We start from the raw sequence: 21,223 nt of genomic DNA, 5'->3' as shown, positions 1-21,223 counted from the left end.
GGGACATAGATAGGGTTGACAGTCAGAATCTTTTTCCCCAGGGTTAAAATTTCTAATACTAGGGGGCATGCACTTCAGGTGAGAGGGGGAAAGTTCAAAGGAGATGTGAGGGGCAAGTTTTTTTTTTACACAGAGAGTGGTCGTGTCTGGAACACGCTGCAGCACAGGTGGTGGAGGCAGATACGATAGGGGCGTTTAGATAAACACATAAATATGCAAGGAATATGGACCAAGGGCAGGCAGAAAGGAATAGTTTAATTTGACATCATGTTCGACACAACATGGTGGGCTGAAGGGTCTGTTCCTGTGCTGTACTGTTCTACGTTCTATTTGTGATCTCCATTTAGAAAAAGGAAATAAAGGCACTGGAGAAGGGGCAAGAAAGATTCACAAGAATAATCCCAGAACTGTCATCACTTGTGAACTCACTGGTGTTTCACCAAGTTTGCTGACTGAGTGAATCCCTTTCCAGTCAGAGCAGGTGACCAGCCTCTGCCCAGTATGAACTCGTTGATGTACCCGTAGGTTGCATGACTGAGTGAATCCCTTCCCACAGTCAGAGCAGGTGAACGGTCTCTCCCCAGTGTGAATGCGCTGGTGGGTAATCAGTTCATGAGAGCTTTTGAAGCCACTCCCACAGTCAGAACATTTAAAGGGTCTCTCCTGGGTGTGAGTGAGATTGTGTCTGTGGAGGCTGGATAACTGAGTGAATCCTTTCGCACACACAGAGCAGCTGAATGGTCTCTCCCCGGTGTGAACTCGCTGGTGGTTCAGCAATGCTGAAGATATTCTAAATCTCTTTGTGCGGTGAGAGCAGCTGAACGGTCTGTCCTCAGTGTGAATGCGCTGGTGGACGATCAGTTTCTGAGAGCTTTTGAAGCCATTCCCACAGTCAGAGCATTTAAAGGGTCTCTCATTGGTGTGAGTGACTTGGTGCGTCTTCAGGGCGGATGACTGAGTGAATCCCTTCCTAAACACAGTGCAGGTGAACGGTCTCTCCCCGGTGTGAACTCGCTGGTGTTCCCACAGGCTGTTTGACCACTTAAATCTCTTCGTGCAGTGAGAGCAGCTGAATGGTCTCTCCCCAGTGTGAATGCGCTGGTGAGCCTTCAGATTCTCAGCATGTTTGAAGCCACTGCCACAGTCAGAGCATTTAAAGGGTTTCTCATTGGTGGGAGTGAGATTGTGTTTCATCAGGCTGTGTGACCGAGTGAATCCCTTCCCACACACAGAGCAGGTGAACGGCCTTTCCCCAGTGTGAACTCGCTGGTGTAGCTGCAGTGAGGATAACTGAGTGAATCCCTTTCCACACTGAGAGCAGCTGAACGGTCTGTCCTCAGTGTGAATGCGCTGGTGGGCCATCAGTTCCCGTGACCTTTTGAAGCCGCTCCCACAGTCAGAGCATTTAAAGGGTCTGTCCCAGGTGTGAGTGAGATTGTGTCTGCGCAGGTAGGATGAAGCAGTGAATCCCATCCCACACTCAGAGCAGGTGAACAGTGTCTCCCTGGAGTGAACTTGCCGGTGTTCTCGCAGGGTGGATGATGTTCTAAATCTCTTTGTGCAGTGAGAGCAGCTGAACGGTCTCTCCTCAGTGTGAATGCGCTGGTGGGACACCAGTTTTCCAGAGCTTTTGAATTCACTCCCACAGTCAGAGCATTTAAAGGGTCTCTCCAGGGTGTGAGTGACTTTATGCCTCAGCAGGTGGGATGAATGAATGAATCCCTTCCCACACACAGAGCAGGTGAATGGCTTCTCCCCAGTGTGATTGCGTCGATGAATCTCCAGCTCGGATGGGGACATGAATCCCTTTCCACAATCCCCACATTTCCACGGTTTCTCCATGGTGTGGGTCTCCTTGTATCTTTCCTCATGCATCAATACAACACGGGTACAATCTCCCTGCTCTGAATGCTGCAATGTTTTTTTCAGGCTGTGTAACTGTTGGTTCCACACAGTGCACTGGAACACTCTCACTCGGGTGTGTTTATGTGTGTCGGTGCTTTTCCAGCCAAACTGATGTTTAAAATCTTCTGAAGCAGACAGAACAGAGAAACATTTCTCCTTCTAGATTCAAAGGTATTCAGGTCCGGATGAATTGAGTGACTCTGTCAGATATTGATGTGAAGTTTGGTTTAAGATTTCTGTCTGTAAACTCTCATCTTCTGATATCCTGTAAAAGAAGTTTACAAAATTCACCATTGTCAGAGCAGGACAGAAATTCAGAACAGACAATTCTAGTTTCTATGGAGCATTCTTTCCTCTCTCATTCCCCAAAAGCTGTGAATCTCCATCCCACACACTCTCCCTCCATTCTCACTCTGCTGTATCTAATATTCACCCTCCCAATTCTCCTGAAGGTGCTGATTGAGGCTGATTGACAGATCCATGCTCACTGCTTCCTGCCCTGGACACAGAGAGAGCTGGAAATCTCCATGCAGGCGGCCAGACAGATCTATGTCTATCTGACTGGACTAACAATGTGTGGAATGTACAGACTGGGGAACAATGGGTGGGGGCGGGGCTCCCGGGTCCGCACGCCTGAACCCGGAGACGTCACCGCGGAGCAGAGTGATTGCTATTGGCTGATTCAGACAGGGCTCCATTGTGCCGTCACAATGACTCAGAGGGGCGTTCCCAGCACACAGTGTCCCATTGGCAGCAATATCACTGGTTCCAGAAGGAGCACACTGCGGATTGGACACACAGCTCAGCGCGGTTGGCGGGCAAAGCTCCGCCCACCCCCACGTGGGCTCGGGTTCCGCCCCCTCATTGTCCACATGCGGCGGATTGACCAATGGTAACCCGTGGAGGACCGGATGGGTGCTGGTCCTTCAGCCAATCGGAGACCGGGCCTTGTGTTAATGGCTGCGTGAAGCTTCCTTCATTGTTGTTGGTTCTGCTGCTCTCCCTCTGAGTGAAGATTAAGCTTCAGACAGACTCAAACTTCCTCCAGCAACCTCGGTTCGAATCCGAGTCACGGCAGTAACATTTGCACTGTCTCGTCTGTTTACTGATTTAACTTCAGTTTGTTTATTTGGTTTGACCTTAAAAGAGGCAACATCTGTGAGTAAAACACTTTCTTTTCTCCCCCTTTCCATTTCTTTTCTCATTCATAGAATAAAATCCCTACAGTGCAGAAGGAGGCCATTCGGCCCATCAGGTCTGCACCGACCACAATCACATCCAGGCCTTATTCCTGTAACCCCACATATTTACTTTGCTAATCCTCCTGACACTAAGGGGCAATTTAGCATGGCCAATCCACCGAACCCGCACATCTTTGGACTTGTGGGAGGAAACCGGAGCACCCGGAGGAAACCCACGCAGACATGGGGAGAACGTGCAAACTCCACACAGACAGTGATCCAAGCCGGGAATTGAACCGGGTCCCTGGTGCTGTGAGGAGTGCGAAACTCTGGGCTTCAATTTTTAACTTCCAAGTCACCACTCGCTGCCAAAATAATAATCCTCCTCACATTCTTCATATCTGTAACCAGGTAATACATACATCATCAATCTGCTCACTTATGTCCAAATGTAAAACTTTAACGTGGTTGTCAGCTTGATGATTTTCAGCTCCCTGTGTCCAGGACAGGAAGCAGTGAGCATGGATCTGTCAATCAGCCTCAATCAGCACCTTCAGGAGAATTGGGAGGGTGCATATTAGATACAGCAGAGTGAGAATGGAGGGAGAGTGTGTGGGATGGAGATTCACAGCTTTTGGGGAATGAGAGAGGAAAGAATGTTCCACAGAAATTAGAATTGGCCTCTAAATTTCTATCCTGTACTGACAATGATACCTTTTGTAAACTCGTTTTACAGGATATTGAAAGAGGAATCACAGGCTGAAATCTCATACATCATGTCCAGATCTAACAGAGTCATATTCCCTGGGACATGAATATCATTGGCTGTTGGATCCAGAAGGAGAAACTGGTCTGTTGATTTGAAAAGATTTCAAATATCAGTGTGATTCGAAAAGCACAAACACACTGCCACAGTCGAGTGAGAGTGTTCCAGTGCACTGTCTAAAGAGCTTTAACCAGTTACACAGCCTGAATAAATATCACACCATTCACAGCGGAGAGAGACTGTATACATGTTCTGTGTGAGGACGAGGCTTCAACTGATTGTCCACCCAAGCGAGAGGCAAGGACACTTGCATCATGGAGAAACCATGGAAATGTGCAGACTGTGGGAAGGGATACAGAGCCCCATCCCTGCTGGAAGCTCATCGGCGCAGCCACACTGGGGAGAGGCCGTTCACCTGCTCTCAGTGTGAGAAGGGATTCACTCAGTTATCCGGCCTGCGGACACACGAGCGAGTTCACACTGGGGAGAGGCCGTACATCTGCTCTCAGTGTGGGAAGGGATTCCCTTGGCCATCTGACCTGCGGACACACGAGCGAGTTCACACAGGGGAGAGGCCATTCACCTGCTCTCAGTGTGGGAAAGGATTCACTTGGTCATCTGACCTGCGGGTACACCAGCGAGTTCACACTGGGGAGAGGCCATTCACCTGCTCTCAGTGTGGGAAGGGATTCACTCGGTCATCTCACCTGCAGTCACACCAGCGAGTTCACACTGGGGAGAGGCCATTCACCTGCTCTCAGTGTGGGAAGGGATTTCCTCAGTCATCCGACCTGAACAGACACCAGCAGTTTCACACTGGGAAAAGACCGTTCACCTGCTCTCAGTGTGGGAAGGGATTCACTCAATCATCTGACTTGCAGAGACACCAGCGAGTTCACACTGAAGACAGGCCATTCACCTTTGGGAAGGGATTCAGAGTTTCATCCCACCTGTTGAGACACCAACAAGTTCACGAGTGATTCCAGGGGTTGGATTCTGCTGTTATTGTTTCTGCTCTCAATTACATCCAGAACTGCATTTTGTTCATTCTCACAGTTGGTCAATGGGGAGCGTCGGAGGGTTTCTTTCTGCTGGACTGGCTGGTCTCATGACTTTGCCTCCAGTGGGCTGATGCTCTTTGAGTCTTGTTGCGAATACCTGGTTTCAAATTTCACACGGATCACAGAGTGACAGGATGTTAGGAAGTTCAGAGATATTTAGTCAACATTTCTGTTTGAAACCCTCCAAATGCCCATCCAATTTCCTTTGTAATTGTTTATTGTCTCCACTTCCTCCACCCTTGTAGGCAGCGAGTTCCAGCTCATTACCATTCGCTGCATCAAAATATTCTTCTTCGCGTCCCCCCCTGCATCTCTGACCCGAAACTTTAAATCTGATTCCCCCTCGTCCTTGTCCCTTCAGCTAATGGGAACAGCTTTTCTTTGTCCACCTTATCTAAACCTGTCAGAATCTTGTCCACCTCTATCAAATCTCCCCTCAACCTCCTTTGCTCCAAGAGGAACAACCCCAACCTGACATTGACAATAAAGAACAAACTAACAGAATATGTTAATACCTGAAATCAAATGGGAATGTTTAATTTCTGTTTTAAAGATATTGTGAATATATTGTCCTCGACAATAAAGGAATTGGAATAACTCACCTTGGGTGTGGTTGAATGGAATATATCAATCTGATATCCAACTACAGTCTAGTGAAAGTCTGGAATGTGTAGCTGGAAATCGCTCCCTAACAGCACTGTGGGTGTACTTACACCTCAGGCATTGGAGCAGTTCAAGAAGGCAGCTACATACAGCCACATATCCTGTTATACCTGAAGGACTGCAGATTATAGGACTGGACTATTTTGACCACATTCCTGTGACTGCTCAGTTTCTGCAATCACGGACCATTAAAGCTGCTTAGCAGGGCCCCAACAGAGGACCTGGTGAAAATATTTACTCAGAATGAGTTCGAGTGAAATTTATTCCAGGACCGGCTGGTGTTCAGTGGCTGAGATTCCCGAATCTGTGAAAAGGAGGTCTGACCAATCAACAAACAGTGGTAGGTAGTTGGTTAAGAAATTAAAAAGCGTTCTCAGGCATTCTTTAAATTAATTTATCCTAAATTTGTGATAAGAACTATGAGGGATTTGTGACCCAATAGTCGGTGAAGTGACGGTATACTCCAAGTAACACTGGACTGAAAAGTGGGCCTCTGAGAGTAGATTCTAATGGTTATAATCTTACCCAAGCATGGCCAGTGACAAATCAGAGCTCAAGTGGGGACTGGACAGGTCTCTTACCTGCCATTTGGAAACTAAGAACAAGAAACTTATCGATACAATGATAAGAGAATAGAGCCGACGTTTTGAGTCTGGATGACACTTCATAGGAGCTCTTATGAAGGGACATCCAGACTCGAATCATTGGCTCTATTCTCTCTCCGCAGATACCGTCAGACCATGTTCCGGCATTTTCTGTTTTTGTTTCAGATTCCAGCATCCGCAGTATTTCACTTTTACGATAAAATGTTTAATCAAAACAGAGGGAGTGGTGGCAAAAGGGGAAAAAGGATAAGGATGATAAAGTCTGGGTTCTGATTCTCCGAGCCCATGTAGAATAAACAAAATGAGTGAATCAGTTTATAAAGAACAGAAGTTACCCATCCCCAACAAAAACTGATCAAATTAAAATAATTATGTTGAGAAATATGACAAAAACACTTAATAGATGAAGTTTAAAATCAAGTTTGTTTTGTTAGAGAATTTTTTTAAACTTGTGGAAAGTGATGTAATTGTGTGCCAAGTTTTTGCTGCTCACTCCCCATCCCTTTAGGTTCTGTAGAAAAGTTAACCCTTTCAGCAGACAGTTCATTTGTTTTTAAATCGCCTGAAAACTCGTGTCTATTTTAGTTTATAATTGAAGATTTATGGGAATTGGCTAAGATGGGCTTTTGACATTTTTAAAGTATAAAAAAGTGGTCTTGAGAAGGCAATTTGGTAGAGAGAGGTGGAGGGAGAGATGTTTACAGAGAGGTGTGGAGAGCTGTTGGTTTTACAAGTTATCCACGTTTTCGGAGCCGTCACTTCATGTCCTGGTCTGAGAGGGATGGAGAGAAGTCTGTTCAATTGTTAATGTTAAACTTTCTCTATTAATTGTTAATTGACATTCTGTTTTTTATCTTTCTGACTTGTTACGTTTTTAATAATTAATAAACTTTCTGAATTCACAATTTAAAGTATTCTTTCTTGCCATATGGTTAAGACACTGGAACCTGGTGTGATTTACGATTAGGGAGGTTATTGTAAACAAGAGAACCCCCATAAATCTTAGTTCAAATAAATCAAAGTTCTTAATAAAGGATTGCATTCCATTTGTATGAGAGAAAGTGAACATAGAAGTAAAGATGTTCTGCTTCAGTTATACAGAGCGTTGCTGAGACTGCATCTTGAATACTCGGTGCAGCTTTGTCTCCTATTTAAGAAATGATACAAATGTATTGAAAGTGGTTCAGAGGAGGTTTAATAGATTGCTTCCCAATTCTTGACCCTCACAGGATAAATTTTGTCCGATTTTTCTTGTCTTCACCTCTGACAAAGGGTTATCCTGACTCAAAATGTTGTCTCTATTCTCTCTTTACAGATGCTGTCAGACTTGCTGAGATTGTCCAGCATTTTCTGTTTTTGTTTCAGATTCAACAACAACAGAATTTTGCCTTTATACCAATTCTTGTTGGGTATGGGAATCAAAAATATCGGGTGTAGAACGGGAATGTGGAACTCCACACAAACAGATCAGCCATGATGTAAATAAACGGTGGAGCCGACTCAAACGGCCAAATGGCCGACTTCTGCTCCGATGTTGAACGTTGGTCACAAATTCCTGAGAATTGTGAAACAAGGCTGGAAGATTCGCCTTGCTTGTGTTAGTGGGAAAATGTCCAGGAGAACCATCACTGTGAAAGACAGTTCTGGGATTAAAGGTTGCCAGACTGGAAAAGGAAATAAACACTCGGGGAGTGAAGAATCACTTTGGGCTAGTTTTTGGAGAAAGAGTGTCAACATTCCAAGGCAGGGTAAAATATATCCATTGAGTGGATATTTGATTGTGTTAAGAGTAAAACGGCAAGGTTAATTTTACAGTTCAAGGGCTATGTTCCCTTCAAAAAGGTGTTTAGTCATTGTTGCCTCCAGTTTGTTAGAATCAACGCCATAAACTTGAAGCTTTGTCGTGTGATTCTTTACTTACTGGGTTTAGAATTCATTTTTTTAAAAATTGTTGATCGTTACAGAGATCCTAACAGTTCATTTAAAGCCACACGTTTTGATTTCCCATTTGAGCCTGGGGCATCTTTCTGTCTCTCTATTGCTCGTGTCAATGACAGCCAGGAGACGGAGCTGAGGGCTGAATTTAGCTGAGAATAATGGGGCCTGCGCCCCAGTTGAGAAACTGCCCTGGGCGTCGCACTGATAGAGAGACAGGAAGGTGCTGGAGGACTGACTGGGAAATGGGCCTCCAACCAATTGTTATATCAGTCACTCAGAGCTAAAGAGAAACCTGTCTCTTTAAATACATATACAGGGGAGAGGCTGCACTGAAATCTGTCCCTTCTAACCTGCACAAAAGCAGGAGGCTGAGATTGACAGGCTGCAGGAGTCCATTCAGCCCATCATGTCCCTGCTATCTCTTTGAAAGGACTCTCTGATTCATCCTACCACTCTGATCTGTCCCCACAGTCCTGCAAATTCTTCCCTTTCAAGTCTTTACCCTTTGGAAAGATTCTATTGAATCTGCTTTCAGGCAGATCAGAACAACTCGCTGTGTCAAAAATATAAAATAAAATCTCATCTCCCCCTCTGGCTCCTTTGCCAATTACCTTTGAGGGATGACTTTCTGTTAAAGAGCCTGCCAACCCCTCTCACCCACTTTCCCTAAAGTGCATCAATCTCATCAGGAAAAGTCCAGAAAAGTCAAATATTTTACTGATAAAAGTTTATTAATGAAACAGAACATGGTTAAAACAAACAGAAAATGACTTGAGGATCAAAGACAACCAGAGTAAAAGGATGTTCACAACGTTCTGGACACAAATGGTTTCTCTTTAATTCATCTGTAGCCTGTTCCCTGCCCTCTTTGTGGTAAAAGCAGAATTCTCTGGATAGTAAATTTAAAAAGAAGTTTATTGAATGAAAAAGTTTTACTGAACAACTTTAGGACATTGACTTTTACAACTTCATGCAGGTGATCGGTCCGTAGAAGCGTAACCCTCTCTGGCTCCTTCTTTCACAGGAATTCTTGTGGAATTCAGTCTCGGGAGTCTGGCTCCTTCTCTGACAGTAATTTCCTTGGAACTCAGCCTCGGGAGTTTTCAGTATTTGGCTCGCAAGGAAGACCTTCGGAACCTCTACTTTTATCCACAAAGTGACCATTATCTCACGTCAGAGTTGGGCCTGTTGTATCATGACAATTGGCCAATTTGATCACGAGATTAATTTACCTGGATCCTCAATTACTGACACCACCACCTCTCATTATCTTAGACAGGAAAACAATAGAACTGGTTCATACTATCCCTTTAGCTGATTCTAAACCATCCCTTATTCTCACAGTTTCAAATGTTGAGGTGAGTCAGAGCTTGAAGGTCTCTCTCGCCAGGACATTTATCCTCATTGCACATTCTTTACATACACAGCAATTAAACTTTTACATTTTTACAGCAAATAAAACTCAATCTTTTACTATGACTACTGATTCATTGATTAACTATAACTCAATTAAGGCTCATGACTTTCTCATCTGTTAATGACTGGTAGCTAATAAATAGCTACTAGATGGGGCAGATGTTTGAGGGCAAATCAACATCTGGCATGTGGGAGGCTTTCAAGTGTAAGCTGATAGGGATTCAGGACCGGCACATTCCTGTAAGGATGAAGGATAAGTATGGCAAGTTTTGGGAACCTTGGATAACGAGAGATATTGTGAGCCTCGTCAAAGAGAAAAACGAAACATTTGTCAAAGCTAGGAGACTGGGAACACATGAAGCAAGTGTCGAATACAAGGAAAGTAGAAAGAAACTTAAGCAAGGAGTAAGGAGGGCTAAAAGGGGTCACGAAAAAGCATTGGCCAGCAGGATTAAGGAAAATCCCAAGGCTTTTTATACATATATAAAGAGCAAGAGGGTAGCCAGGGAGAGGGTTGGCCCACTCAAGGACAAGGGAGGGAATTTATGCGCGGAGCCAGAGGAAATGAGTGAGGTAATAAATGAGTACTTTGCGTCAGTATTCACCAAAGAGAAGGACTTGGTGGATGATGAGTCTGGGAAAGGATGTGTAGATAGTTTGAGTCATGTTGAGATCAAAAAGGAGGCGGTATTGGGGTTCTTGAGAAACATTAAGGTAGACAAGTCCCCAGGGCCTGATGGGATATACCCCAGAATACTGAGAGAGGCAAGGGAGGAAATTGCTGGGGTCTTGAGAGAAATATTTCTATCCTTACTGGCGACAGGGGAGGTCCCAGAGGATTGGAGAATAGCCAATGTTGTTTCTTTGTTTAAGAAGGGGAGCAAGAATAATCCAGGTAATTACAGGCCGGTGAGCCTTACATCAGTGATAGGGAAATTATTGGAGAGGATGCTTCGAGACAGGATTTATTCCCACTTGGAAATAAGTGGATGTATTCGTGAAAGGCAACATGGTTTTGTGAAGGGGAGGTCGTGTCTCACGAACTTGGTCGAGTTTTTGGGGAAGTGATGAAGATGATTGATGAGGGTAGGGCAGTGGATGTTGTCTACATGGACTTCAGTCAGGCCTTTGACAAGGTCCCTCATGGTAGACTGGTGCAGAAGAAGTCGCATGGGATCAGAGTTGAGCTGGCAAGGTGGATACTAAACTGACTCGGTCAAAGAAGACAGAGGGTGGTGCGTTTCTGAATGGAGGGCTGTGACAAGTGGCATTCCTCAGGGATCAGTGCTGGGACCTTTGCTGTTTGTAATACATATAAATGATTTGGAGGAAAATGTAACTGGTTTGATTAGTAAGTTTGCAGACGACACAAAGGTTGGTGGATTTGGGGATAGCGATGAGGACCATCAGAGGATACAGCAGGATATAGATCAGTTGGAGATTTGGGCGGAGAGATGGCAGATAGAGTTTAATCCGGACAAATGTGAGGTAATACATTTTGGAAGGTCTAATACAGATAGGAAATATACAGTAAATGGCAGAATGCTTAAGAGTATTGATAGACAAAGGGATCTGGGTGCACAGGTACACAGGTCACTGAAAGTGGCAATGCAGGTGGAGAAGGTAGTCAAGAAGGCATATGGCATGCTTGCCTTCATCGGCCGGGGCATTGAGTTTAATAATTGGCAAGTCATGTTGCAGCTTTAAAGAAGCTTAGTTAGGCCACACTTGGAATCTAGTGTTCAATTCTGGTCGCCACACTATCAGAAGGATGTGGAGGCTTTGGAGAGGGTACAGAAAAGATTTACCAGGATGTTGCCTGGTATGGAGGGCATTAGCTATGAGGAGAGGTTGGAGAAACTTTGTTTGTTCTCACTGGAACAACGGAGGTTGAGCGGCGACCTGATAGAAGTCTACAATATTATGAGGGGCATGGACAGAGTGGATAGTCAGAAGCCTTTTCCCAGGGTGGAAGAGTCAATTACTTGGGGGAACAGGTTTAAGGTGCGAAGGGCAACGTTTAAAGGAGAAGTATGAGGCAGATTTTTTACAGAGAGTAGTGGGTGCCTGGGACTCGTTGCCGGGAGAGGTAGTGGAAGCGGATACAGTAGTGACTTTTAAGGGGCGTCTTGACAAATACATGAATAGGATGGGAATAGAGGCATATAGTCCCTGGAAGGGTAGGGGGTTTTAATTTCATCCGGCAGTGCGGTCGGTGCAGGCTTGGAGGGCCAAAGGGCCTGTCCCTCTGCTGTAACTTTCTTTGTTCTAAATACAGTAATATTTAATGAACACATTTGGTTCGTACAATGTGGTTGACTCTCAACTGCCCTCTGAACAAGGGCATCTAGGGATGGGCAATAAATGTTGGCCAGCCAACGACGCCCATGTCCCACAACTGAATAAGGTTAATACAAGATATACTGGTTCGAAAAGACACTTGCTGCAAGCCAATAGCTTTCCTTCTTACTTGAACTGAGCAATCAACCTTATTCTTGAGCCAGATTTGACAGAATATAATGTCCTCCAACTGATCAAATTCATAGAAGAAATTTTTAGTTTATACAATTCCTGCCAGCAATGCAGCTTCCACAAGCATGTAGGTGAATCCAACATTAATTTTTAAAATAAAGCTCCAGTCACATGTTAGAATTTAACATGGCCTCCTTGACCTTGTTGCTGAGAATGTTTGAAGAGGCAGCAGGGGCACAATGGGTCACACGGCCTCCTTTTGTGCTCTCTGCTCCTCGTTTGCATTTGAAGTGGTAAATATCTGGAACTCACTTCCTACGAGCGGCTGAAGCAGAGATAATGGAATGTTTCCAAAAGGAAATTGGACGGGCATATCAGGGAAATCAATCCGCAGGGATACGGAGAGAGATCAGGACAACGGTTTGGTCTAAAGAGAGCCGGCATGGATTCAATGGGCTGAATGGCCCCATTCCCAATCTTAATGCCTGTCTGATCTAAAGAGAGAAATTTCAGCTGTTCCAGTCCCTCTAACTCACTGAAGTCCCTCATCCCTGGAGCCATTCTCGTAAATCTCCTCTGCACCCTCTCTAAGAACTTCACATCTTTCCTAAAGTGTGAGGCCCATGTATAGGGTTCCATTCCAGAGGGATAGAATTGAACAGCAGGGAGGTTCTGTTCAACTGGTTTAGAACCAGGGTTAGACCACACTGGGAGCACTGTCAACATCTGTGATCTCCATTTAGAAAAAGGAAATAGAGGCACTGGAGAAGGAGCAACAAAGATTCACAAGAATAATCCCAGAACTGAGAGCATTTAACCCTCAGGAAAGGCTGGGGCTGCTTTTCTCTAGAAAAGCGAAGACTGAAGGGTGACCTGATGGAAGTCTTTAAGATTATGAAGGGGTTCAATAATCCAATAGTGAGTTCAGTGAGAAACCTCTTTACCCAGCGAGTGGTGAGAATGTGGAACTCACCACCACAGCGAGTGGTTGAGGTGAACAGCATGAATACATTGAAGGGGAAGCTAGATACATACATGAGGGAGAGAGGAATAGAAGGATATGCTGATGGGGGGAGATGAAGAGGGGTGGGTGGAGGCTCATGTGGAGCATAAATACTGACACAGACCAATTGAGCCGACTGGCCTGGCCCTGTGCTGTAGACTCACTGGAACAGAGACAAATGTACTTACTTTAGATCTACCTGTAGTGGTAGGAAAAACATTATTTACTGTCCAGGATAGAATAAATATCCTTCATCAGCTTTTCATAGAATCATAGAATCCTACAGTGCAGAAGGAGGCCATTCGGCCCACCGAGTCTGCAATAACCAGAATCCCACCCAGGCCCCATCTCCACAACCCCATGCATTTCCCCTAGCTAGTCCCCCTGACACTAAGGGTCAATTTAACATGGCCAATCAACCTAACCCGCACATCTTTGGACTGTGGGAGGAAACCGGAGCATCCGGAGGAAACTCATGCAGACATGGGGAGAATGTTATGCTGGGTTTGCACAGTGACCCAAGTCAGGAATTGAACCTGAGTCCCTGGCACGTGAGGCAGCAGTGCTAACCACTGTGCCACCATGCCACCCGCTTTTGTGGATCATTTCAGTGGAAATGTGCTCTCCCGGGTTCGAAGAGCATCAGCCCACTGGTGGGAAAGTCATGAGATGGCCAGTCCAGCAGAAAGAAACCCTCCTATCCTCCCACTTCACCAACTATCAGAATGAACATGATTCAGTCCTGGATGTGATTAACAGCAGCAATAACGGCAGAATCCAATCCCTGTCATCATTTGTGAATTTGTTGGTGTCTCTGTAGGTGGGATGACCGAGTGAATCCGTTTCCACACACAGAGCAGGTGAATGGCCTCTCCCCAGTGTGAAGTAGCTGGTGTGTCTGTAGATTGCGTAACTCAGTGAATCCCTTTCCACATTCCGAGCATGTAAATGGTTTTTCCCCGGTGTGAACTCGCTGGTGTCTCCGCAGTGCGGATGACCTTCTAAACCTCTTTGTGCAGTGAGAGCAGCTGAACGGTCTCTCCTCAGTGTGAATGCGCTGGTGGTCCAACAGATCCGCAGCACTTTTGAAGCCACTCCCACAGTCAGAGCATTTAAAGGGCCTCTCATTGCTGTGAGAGCCTTTGTGTCTGTGCAGATGGGATGAATGAGTGAATCCCTTCCCACACTCAGAGCAGGTGAATGGTCTCTCCCCAGTGTGAACTCGCTGGTGTGCACACAGGTTGGATGATGTTCTAAATCTCTTTGTGCAGTGAGAGCAGCTGAACGGTCTGTCCTCAGTGTGAATGCGCTGGTGGGACATCAGCTCTCCAGAGCTTTTGAAGCCACTCCCACAGTCAGAACATTTAAACGGTCTCTCATTGGTGTGAGTGACTTTGTGGCTTAGCAAGCTGGATAAGTGAATATAACTGTTCCCACACACAGAGCATGTGAATGGCCTCTCCCCGGTATGAACTCGCTGGTGTGTCAGTAGGTTGGATAACTGAGTAAATCCTTTCCCACACACACAGCAGCTGAACGGTCTCTCCCCAGTGTGAACTCGCTGGTGGGAAATCAGTTCTCGAGAGCTTTTGAATCTGCTCCCACAGTCAGAGCATTTAAAGGGTCTCTCATTGGTGTGAGTGAGATAGTGGCTCAGCAGGTGGGATAAGCGAGTGAATCCCTTCCCACAGTCAGAACAGGTGAACGGCCTCGCCCCAGTGTGAACTTGCTGGTGTCTCAGCAGGCTGGAGAACTGAGTGAATCCCTTCCCACACTGAGAGCAGGTAAACGTACTCGCCCCAGTGTGAACTCGCTGGTGTCTCTGCAGGCTGGATGACTGAGTGAATACCTTCCCACATTGAGAGCAGCTGAATGGTCGCTCCCCAGAGTGGCTGCGTCGATGAGTTTCCACTGCAGATGGGTGCCTGAATCCCTTCCCACAGTCCCCACATTTCCACGGTTTCTCCATGGTGCGGGTGTCCTTGTGACTCTCCAGGTTAAATAATCAGTTAAATCTCACACAGAACACGGGTACAGTCTCTCCCGCTGTGAATGCTGCGATGTATTTTCAAGCTGTGTAACTGGTTAAAGCTCTTTCCACACTCAGTGCACTGGAACACTCTCTCTCGGGTGTGTGTGTGTCTCAGTGCTTTTCCAGTTGCATTGATGTTGAGAATCTTCTGAAGCAGAAAGAACAGAGAAACATTTCTCCTCGAATCAAATATCAATAATATTCAGGTCCCGATAAATTGAATGACTCTGTCAGATGTTTATGAGATGTTTGTTTTGAGTTTTTATCTGTAAATCCTCACCTTCTGATATCCTGTAAAAGGAATTTACAGAAGTAATTATTGTAAAAATTGTAAAAATTCATCAGTCAGTACAGGATAGAAATTCAGAACAGACAATTCTAGTTTCTATGGAACATTCTTTCCTATTTCAGTCCCAAGAAGCTGTGAATCTCCATCCCACACACTCTCCCTCCATTCTCACTCTGCTGTATCTAATATTCACCCTCCCAATTCTCCTGAAGGTGCTGATTGAGGCTGATTAACAGATCCATGCTCACTGCTTCCTGTCCTGGAGTGGAAATGCAGGCATTGGACTGGGGTAAACACAGTGAGAAGTCTCACAACACCAGGTTAAAGTCCAACAGGTCTATTTGGTAGCAAAAGCCACTAGCTTTCGGAGAGCTGTCCCTTCATCAGGTGAGTGGGAGTTCTGTTCACAAACAGGGCATATAAAGACACAAACTCAGTTTACAGAATAATGATTGGAATGTGAGTCTTTACAGGTAATCAAGTCTTAAAGGTACTGACAATGTGAGTGGAGAGAGGGTTAAGCACAGGTTAAAGAGATGTGTATTGTCTCCAGACAGGACAGTTAGTGAAATTTTGCAAGCCCAGGCAAGTCGTGGGGGTTACAGATAGTGTGACATGAACCCAAGATCCCGGTTGAGGCCGACCTCATGTGTGTGGAACTTGGCTATCAGTCTCTGCTCAGCGACTCTGCGTTGTCATGTGTCGTGAAGGCCGCCTTGTCCTGTATCCTGTCCTGGAGTGGAGAGGCCGGCTTTGGACTGGGGTAAACACAGTCAGAGTTTTAACAACACCAGGTTAAAGTCCAACAGATTTATTTGGTAGCAAATACCGCAGCGAAAAACTGCACCGACCTCCTCAGAAGACAAACACGGGACACGGTGGACAGAGTACCCTTCGTCGTCCAGTACTTCCCCGGAGCAGAGAAGCTACGGCATCTCCTCCAGAGCCTTCAACATGTCATTGATGAAGACGAATATCTCACCAAGGCCATCCCCACACCCCCACTTCTTGCCTTCAAACAACCGCACAACCTCAAACAGACCATTGTCCGCAGCAAACTACCCAGCCTTCAGGAGAACAGTGACCACAACACTAGACAACCCTGCCACAACAACCTCTGCAAGACGTGCCGGATCATCGACACGGATGCCATCATCTCACGTGAGAACACCATCTACCGGGTACATGTATCTACTCTTGCAACTCGGCCAACGTTGTCTACCTGATACACTGCAGGAAAGGATGTCCCGAGGCATGGTACATTGGGGAAACCATGCAGACGCTACGACAATGAATGAATGAACACCGCTCGACAATCACCAGGCAAGACTGTTCTCTTCCTGTGGGGGAGCACTTCAGCAGTCACGGGCATTCAGCCTCTGATCTTTGGGTAAGCGTTCTCCAAGGCGGCCTTCACGACACACGACAGCGCAGAGTCGCTGAGCAGAAACTGATAGCCAAGTTCCGCACACATGAGGACGGGCTAAACCGGGATCTTGGGTTTATGTCACACTATCAGTAACCCCGACAGCTTGCCTCCTGGACTTGCAGAATCTCACTAGCTGTCCTGTCTGGAGACAATACACATCTCTTTAACCTGTGCTTAATGCTCCCTCCACTCACATTATCTGTATCTTTAAGACCTGGTTGGCTGTGGGGATTCGCATTCTAATCAGTATTCTGTCACTTGATTTTGTGTCTCTGTGTGCCCTGTTTGAGAGCAGATTTCCACTCCACCTGATGAAGGAGCAGCAAATGGCATTTGCTACCAAATAAACCTGTTGGACTTTTACCTGGTGTTTTTAAAACTCTTACTGTGTTTATCCTGTCCTGGACACAGAGAGCTGGAAATCTCCATGCAGGCGGCCAGACAGATATATGTCTATCTGACTGGACTAACAATGTGTGGAATGTACAGACTGGATTCACTTCCTTTCCCTTCAGTTGCTGCAAGTCCCCAATTTCCCCCCAGAATGAGAAAAGAAATGGAAAGGGGGAGAAAAGAAAGTGTTTTACTCACAGAAACTGGAGGAAGTTGGAGTCTGTATTTGAAATATTTACTCCGCTGCTTCAGGGCAGCCACTGACTCAAAGAAGGTTCAATTTTCATTCACACAACGGAGGAAGACCACTGGACCAGCGCCCATCCGGTCCTCCACGCGTTGCCATTGGTCAATCTCCCGCATGTAGACAATGAGGGGGCGGAACCCGAGCCCACGTGGGGGGTGGGCGGGGCTTTGACCGCCAGCTGTGCTGAGCTGGTGTCCAATCCGCAGTGTGCGGCTTCTGTAACCAGTGATATTGCTGCCAATGGGACACTGTGTGCTGGGAACGCCCCTCTGAGTCATTGTGACGGCACAATGGAGCCCTGCCTGAATCACCCAAGAGCAATCACTCTGCTCCACGGTGACGTCTCCGGGTTCAGGCGCGCGGACCTGGGAGCCCCGCCCCCACCCATTGCTCCCTTCCCCCTGCACCTCCTCGAGCCAAGGTTTCCAGGTAACCGGCTGACGGCTCCAGCCAGAGTTAGAAGCCGCTCGGTGATCTCCCCCTCCCCCCGGCCCGGGACTGCGCATGTCCTATGGAGAGGGGAAGTTGCGCATGTGCGGGGGAGCCCATCCCCTGACTTTCAGCTGAGGTGTTCACCAATGAGAGAAGTTGGATGACCGGAAGGACTCTGGTCCTCCAGCCAATCAGAGCGCGGGCTCTGTGTGAATGAAGATTGAGCTTCAGACAGACTCAAACTTCCTCCAGTCTCTGTGAGTAAAACACTTTCTTTTCTCACCCTTTCCATTTCTTTTCATTCTGGGGGGAAATTGGGAATTTGCAGCAACTGAAGGGCAAGGAATCCAGGGAGGGTGCAGACTCTGGAAAGGTTGGCCCAGGTCTCTCTCTCAAAGACATTGAAATCCTTTGTTCCCTCAGATTGATATTTATTTGTCTGGCTAAAAGGATGATCTCTTTCCTCTTGTTCACAATTAAAGAGCTGGTTTTCCCCAGAGATGGCAGACATTTAAGGGGACAGTAAAATAATATCGGACAGAGACATGTCTAATGTTGTTATATGGTACAGATTAGATATATTATTTATGGTTCTGTAATAAAACATATTATTTCTCCGTGTAATATAATGCTGTAACTATGTTATACATTTCCAGTCATAGAGTCATTATAGCGCACAAGTGTTCCATTCGGTAACTCAAATCCATGCTGACTCTCTGTCAAACAATCCAGTCCCATTCCCTCCTTCAGTCTCCCTTTCCCTGAAAGTTTATTTCCTTCAAGTGCCCATCCAGTTTGATTTTTAAATAGACTTGTAATGTGGTACTGGAGCAAGGTTATATTTTTCCAGTCATCACTTCCTCAGAGAATTGTTTAATCTTTGGATTTCTTCTGATCTCGGTGTCCTGGATGGGAAATCGTCAGTTAGGAAAGGTCAATCAGCCTCATTCAGCACCTTCAGGAGAATTGGGAGGGTGAATATTAGATACAGCAGAGTGAGAATGGAGGGAGAGTGTGTGGGATGGAGATTTACAGCTTTTGGGGAATGAGAGAGGAAAGAATGTTCCATAGAAACTAGAATTGTCTGTTCTGAATTTCTATCCTGTACTGACTGTGATGTCTGTTGTGAGTTTGATTTGCAGGATATTAGAAGGGGAAAAATTGCAGACAGAACTTCAGACCCAAAGAGTCACTCAAATCATCAGGACCTGAATATCATCAGCCTTTGAATCCAGAAGGAGAAATGTTTTTCAGTTCTGTCTACTCTTAAAGATTTTAAATATCTGTGTGACATACACACACCTGAGTGAGAGTGTTCCAGTGCACTGCCTGTGGACAGAGCTTTAAACAGTTAAACAGCTTGAAGAAACATTGCACAATTCCCAGTGAATGGAAACATTACACGTGTTCTCTTCTTAGACACAGCTTCAACTTTTTACCCAACATGGAGAGTCAGAAGGGCATCCGCACCATGGAAATGTGGGGACTGTGGGAAGGGATTCAAAGCCCCGTCTGAGCTGGAAACTCATCGCCACAGTCACACTGGGGAGAGACCGTTCACCTGCTATGTGTGTGGGAAGGGATTCGCTCGGTTATACCATCTGGAGACACACGAGCGAGTTCACACCGGGGAGAGACCATTCGCCTGCTCCCAGTGTGGGAAGGGATTCATCGAACCTGCACAAGCACCAGCAACTTCACACTGGGGAGAAGCCATTCACCTGCTCTGAGTGTGGGAAGGGATACAGGAACTCCTCCACTTTGCTGACACACCAGCGAGTTCATACCGGGCAGAAACCATTCACCTGCCCTGTGTGTGGGAAAGGATTCAGTCGGTTTTGCAGACTGCAGTCACACCAGCGACTTCACACTGGGGAGAGGCCATTCACCTGCCCTGAATGTGGGAAGGGATTCACTCAGTTTCCTCATCCGCAGACACACCAGCGGCTTCACACTGGGGAAAGGTTGATCTCCTGCTGTGAATGTGGGAAGGGATTCACTCAGTTATCCCATCTGCAGACACATCAACGAGTTCACACTGGGAGAGACCCTTCACCTGCTCGGTCTGTGGGAAGGGATTCACTCAGTTACCCCACCTGCAAAAGCACAAGCGAATACACACCGGAGAGAGGCCGTTCCTCTGCTCTGAGTGTGGGAAGGGATTCACTCAGTTATCAAAATTGCAAATACACCAGCAAGTGCACACAGGGGAGAGGTCATTCGCCTGCTCTGAGTGTGGGAAGGAGTTCACTACATCATCTATTCTGCTGAGTCACCAGCGAGTTCACACTGGGCAGAGACCATTCACCTGCTCTCAGTGTGGGAAGGGGTTTACTACATCATCTATCCTGCTGAGTCACCAGCGAGTTCACACTGGGCAGAGACCATTCACCTGCTCTCAGTGTGGGAAGGGGTTTACTACATCATCTATCCTGCTGAGTCACCAGCGAGTTCACACTGGGCAGAGACCATTCACCTGCTCTCAGTGTGGGAAGGGATTCACTCAGTTAGCCAACTTGCTGAGTCACCAGCGAATTCACACCGGGGAGAGGCCATTCACCTGCTCGGGATGTGGGAAAGCATTTACTGAGAAATCCAGCCTGCTGAGACACCAGCGAATTCACACCGGGGAGAGGTCGTTCACTTGCTCTCTGTGTGGGAAGGGATTCACTCAATTATCTGACCTGCAGAGACACCAACGAGTTCACAAGTAATTATAGGGGTTGGATTTTGCTGTTATTGCTCCTAACCACATCCAGGACTGAATCTTGTTCATTTGGTGAAGTGGGAAGATCAGAAAGTTTCTATTGGACTTGCCGGACTCATGACTTTGCTTCCAAAGGGCTGATGTTCTTGGAGACTTTTTGTGAATATTTAGTGTCATATTACTCAAGGATTACTGAATGGAAGTGTGTTTGTAAGTTTATAAATATTTAGTTTGCATTTCTGTTTCCAACCCTCTGAAGCATGCCACATTGCCATGGAGATGGGTTGTGGTGGTTACATGGTTCTTTTGTATAATTTATCTGGGTGTTTCACACAGAGGGAAACTATCGAGGTATAAGGGGTAAGTTGGCCGTGTTAGATTGGGAAACTACATCAAAAGGTATGGTGGGAGACAGGCAATCACGAGAATTTAAGGAATCGTTACATATTTACAATCGAGATTCCTTTAAGGAACAAAAATCCAACAGGAAAATTGATGTAACTGTGGCTAACAAGTAAAGTTAAAGATCCCATGAGATCAAAAGAAGAAATTCATAAAGTGGCCAAAACAATAGCAAGCCTGAGGATTGGGAACTTGTTTTAGAATTCAGCAAAGGAGGACCAAGAAACTGAGAAAGAGAAAATAGAATATGAGAACAAACTGGAAAGAAACATAAAAACCGAC

The 21,223-nt window shown here is 46.1% G+C and overlaps 1 protein-coding gene across 1 annotated transcript in view; it reads left to right on the top strand.

Annotated features, from left to right (window-relative positions):
- LOC144483731 (uncharacterized) overlaps positions 1 to 20,546 on the top strand; it is a 77,592-nt gene extending 57,046 nt beyond the window's left edge. Inside the window, exons 5-8 of the mRNA XM_078202270.1 lie at positions 4,299 to 4,729; positions 5,066 to 5,072; positions 19,519 to 19,796; positions 19,880 to 20,546. Coding sequence (XP_078058396.1) covers positions 4,299 to 4,729; positions 5,066 to 5,072; positions 19,519 to 19,796; positions 19,880 to 20,546 — 1,383 coding nt within the window. The remainder of the gene's footprint in view (positions 1 to 4,298; positions 4,730 to 5,065; positions 5,073 to 19,518; positions 19,797 to 19,879) is intronic.
- The last annotated feature ends 677 nt before the right edge of the window (positions 20,547 to 21,223 follow it).

Source organism: Mustelus asterias, unplaced genomic scaffold (genome assembly GCF_964213995.1).
Source record: "Mustelus asterias unplaced genomic scaffold, sMusAst1.hap1.1 HAP1_SCAFFOLD_77, whole genome shotgun sequence".
NCBI lineage: Eukaryota > Metazoa > Chordata > Chondrichthyes > Carcharhiniformes > Triakidae > Mustelus > Mustelus asterias.
Note: the sequence above shows the minus strand (reverse complement) of the source record. Positions and strands in the feature narration are given on the sequence as shown.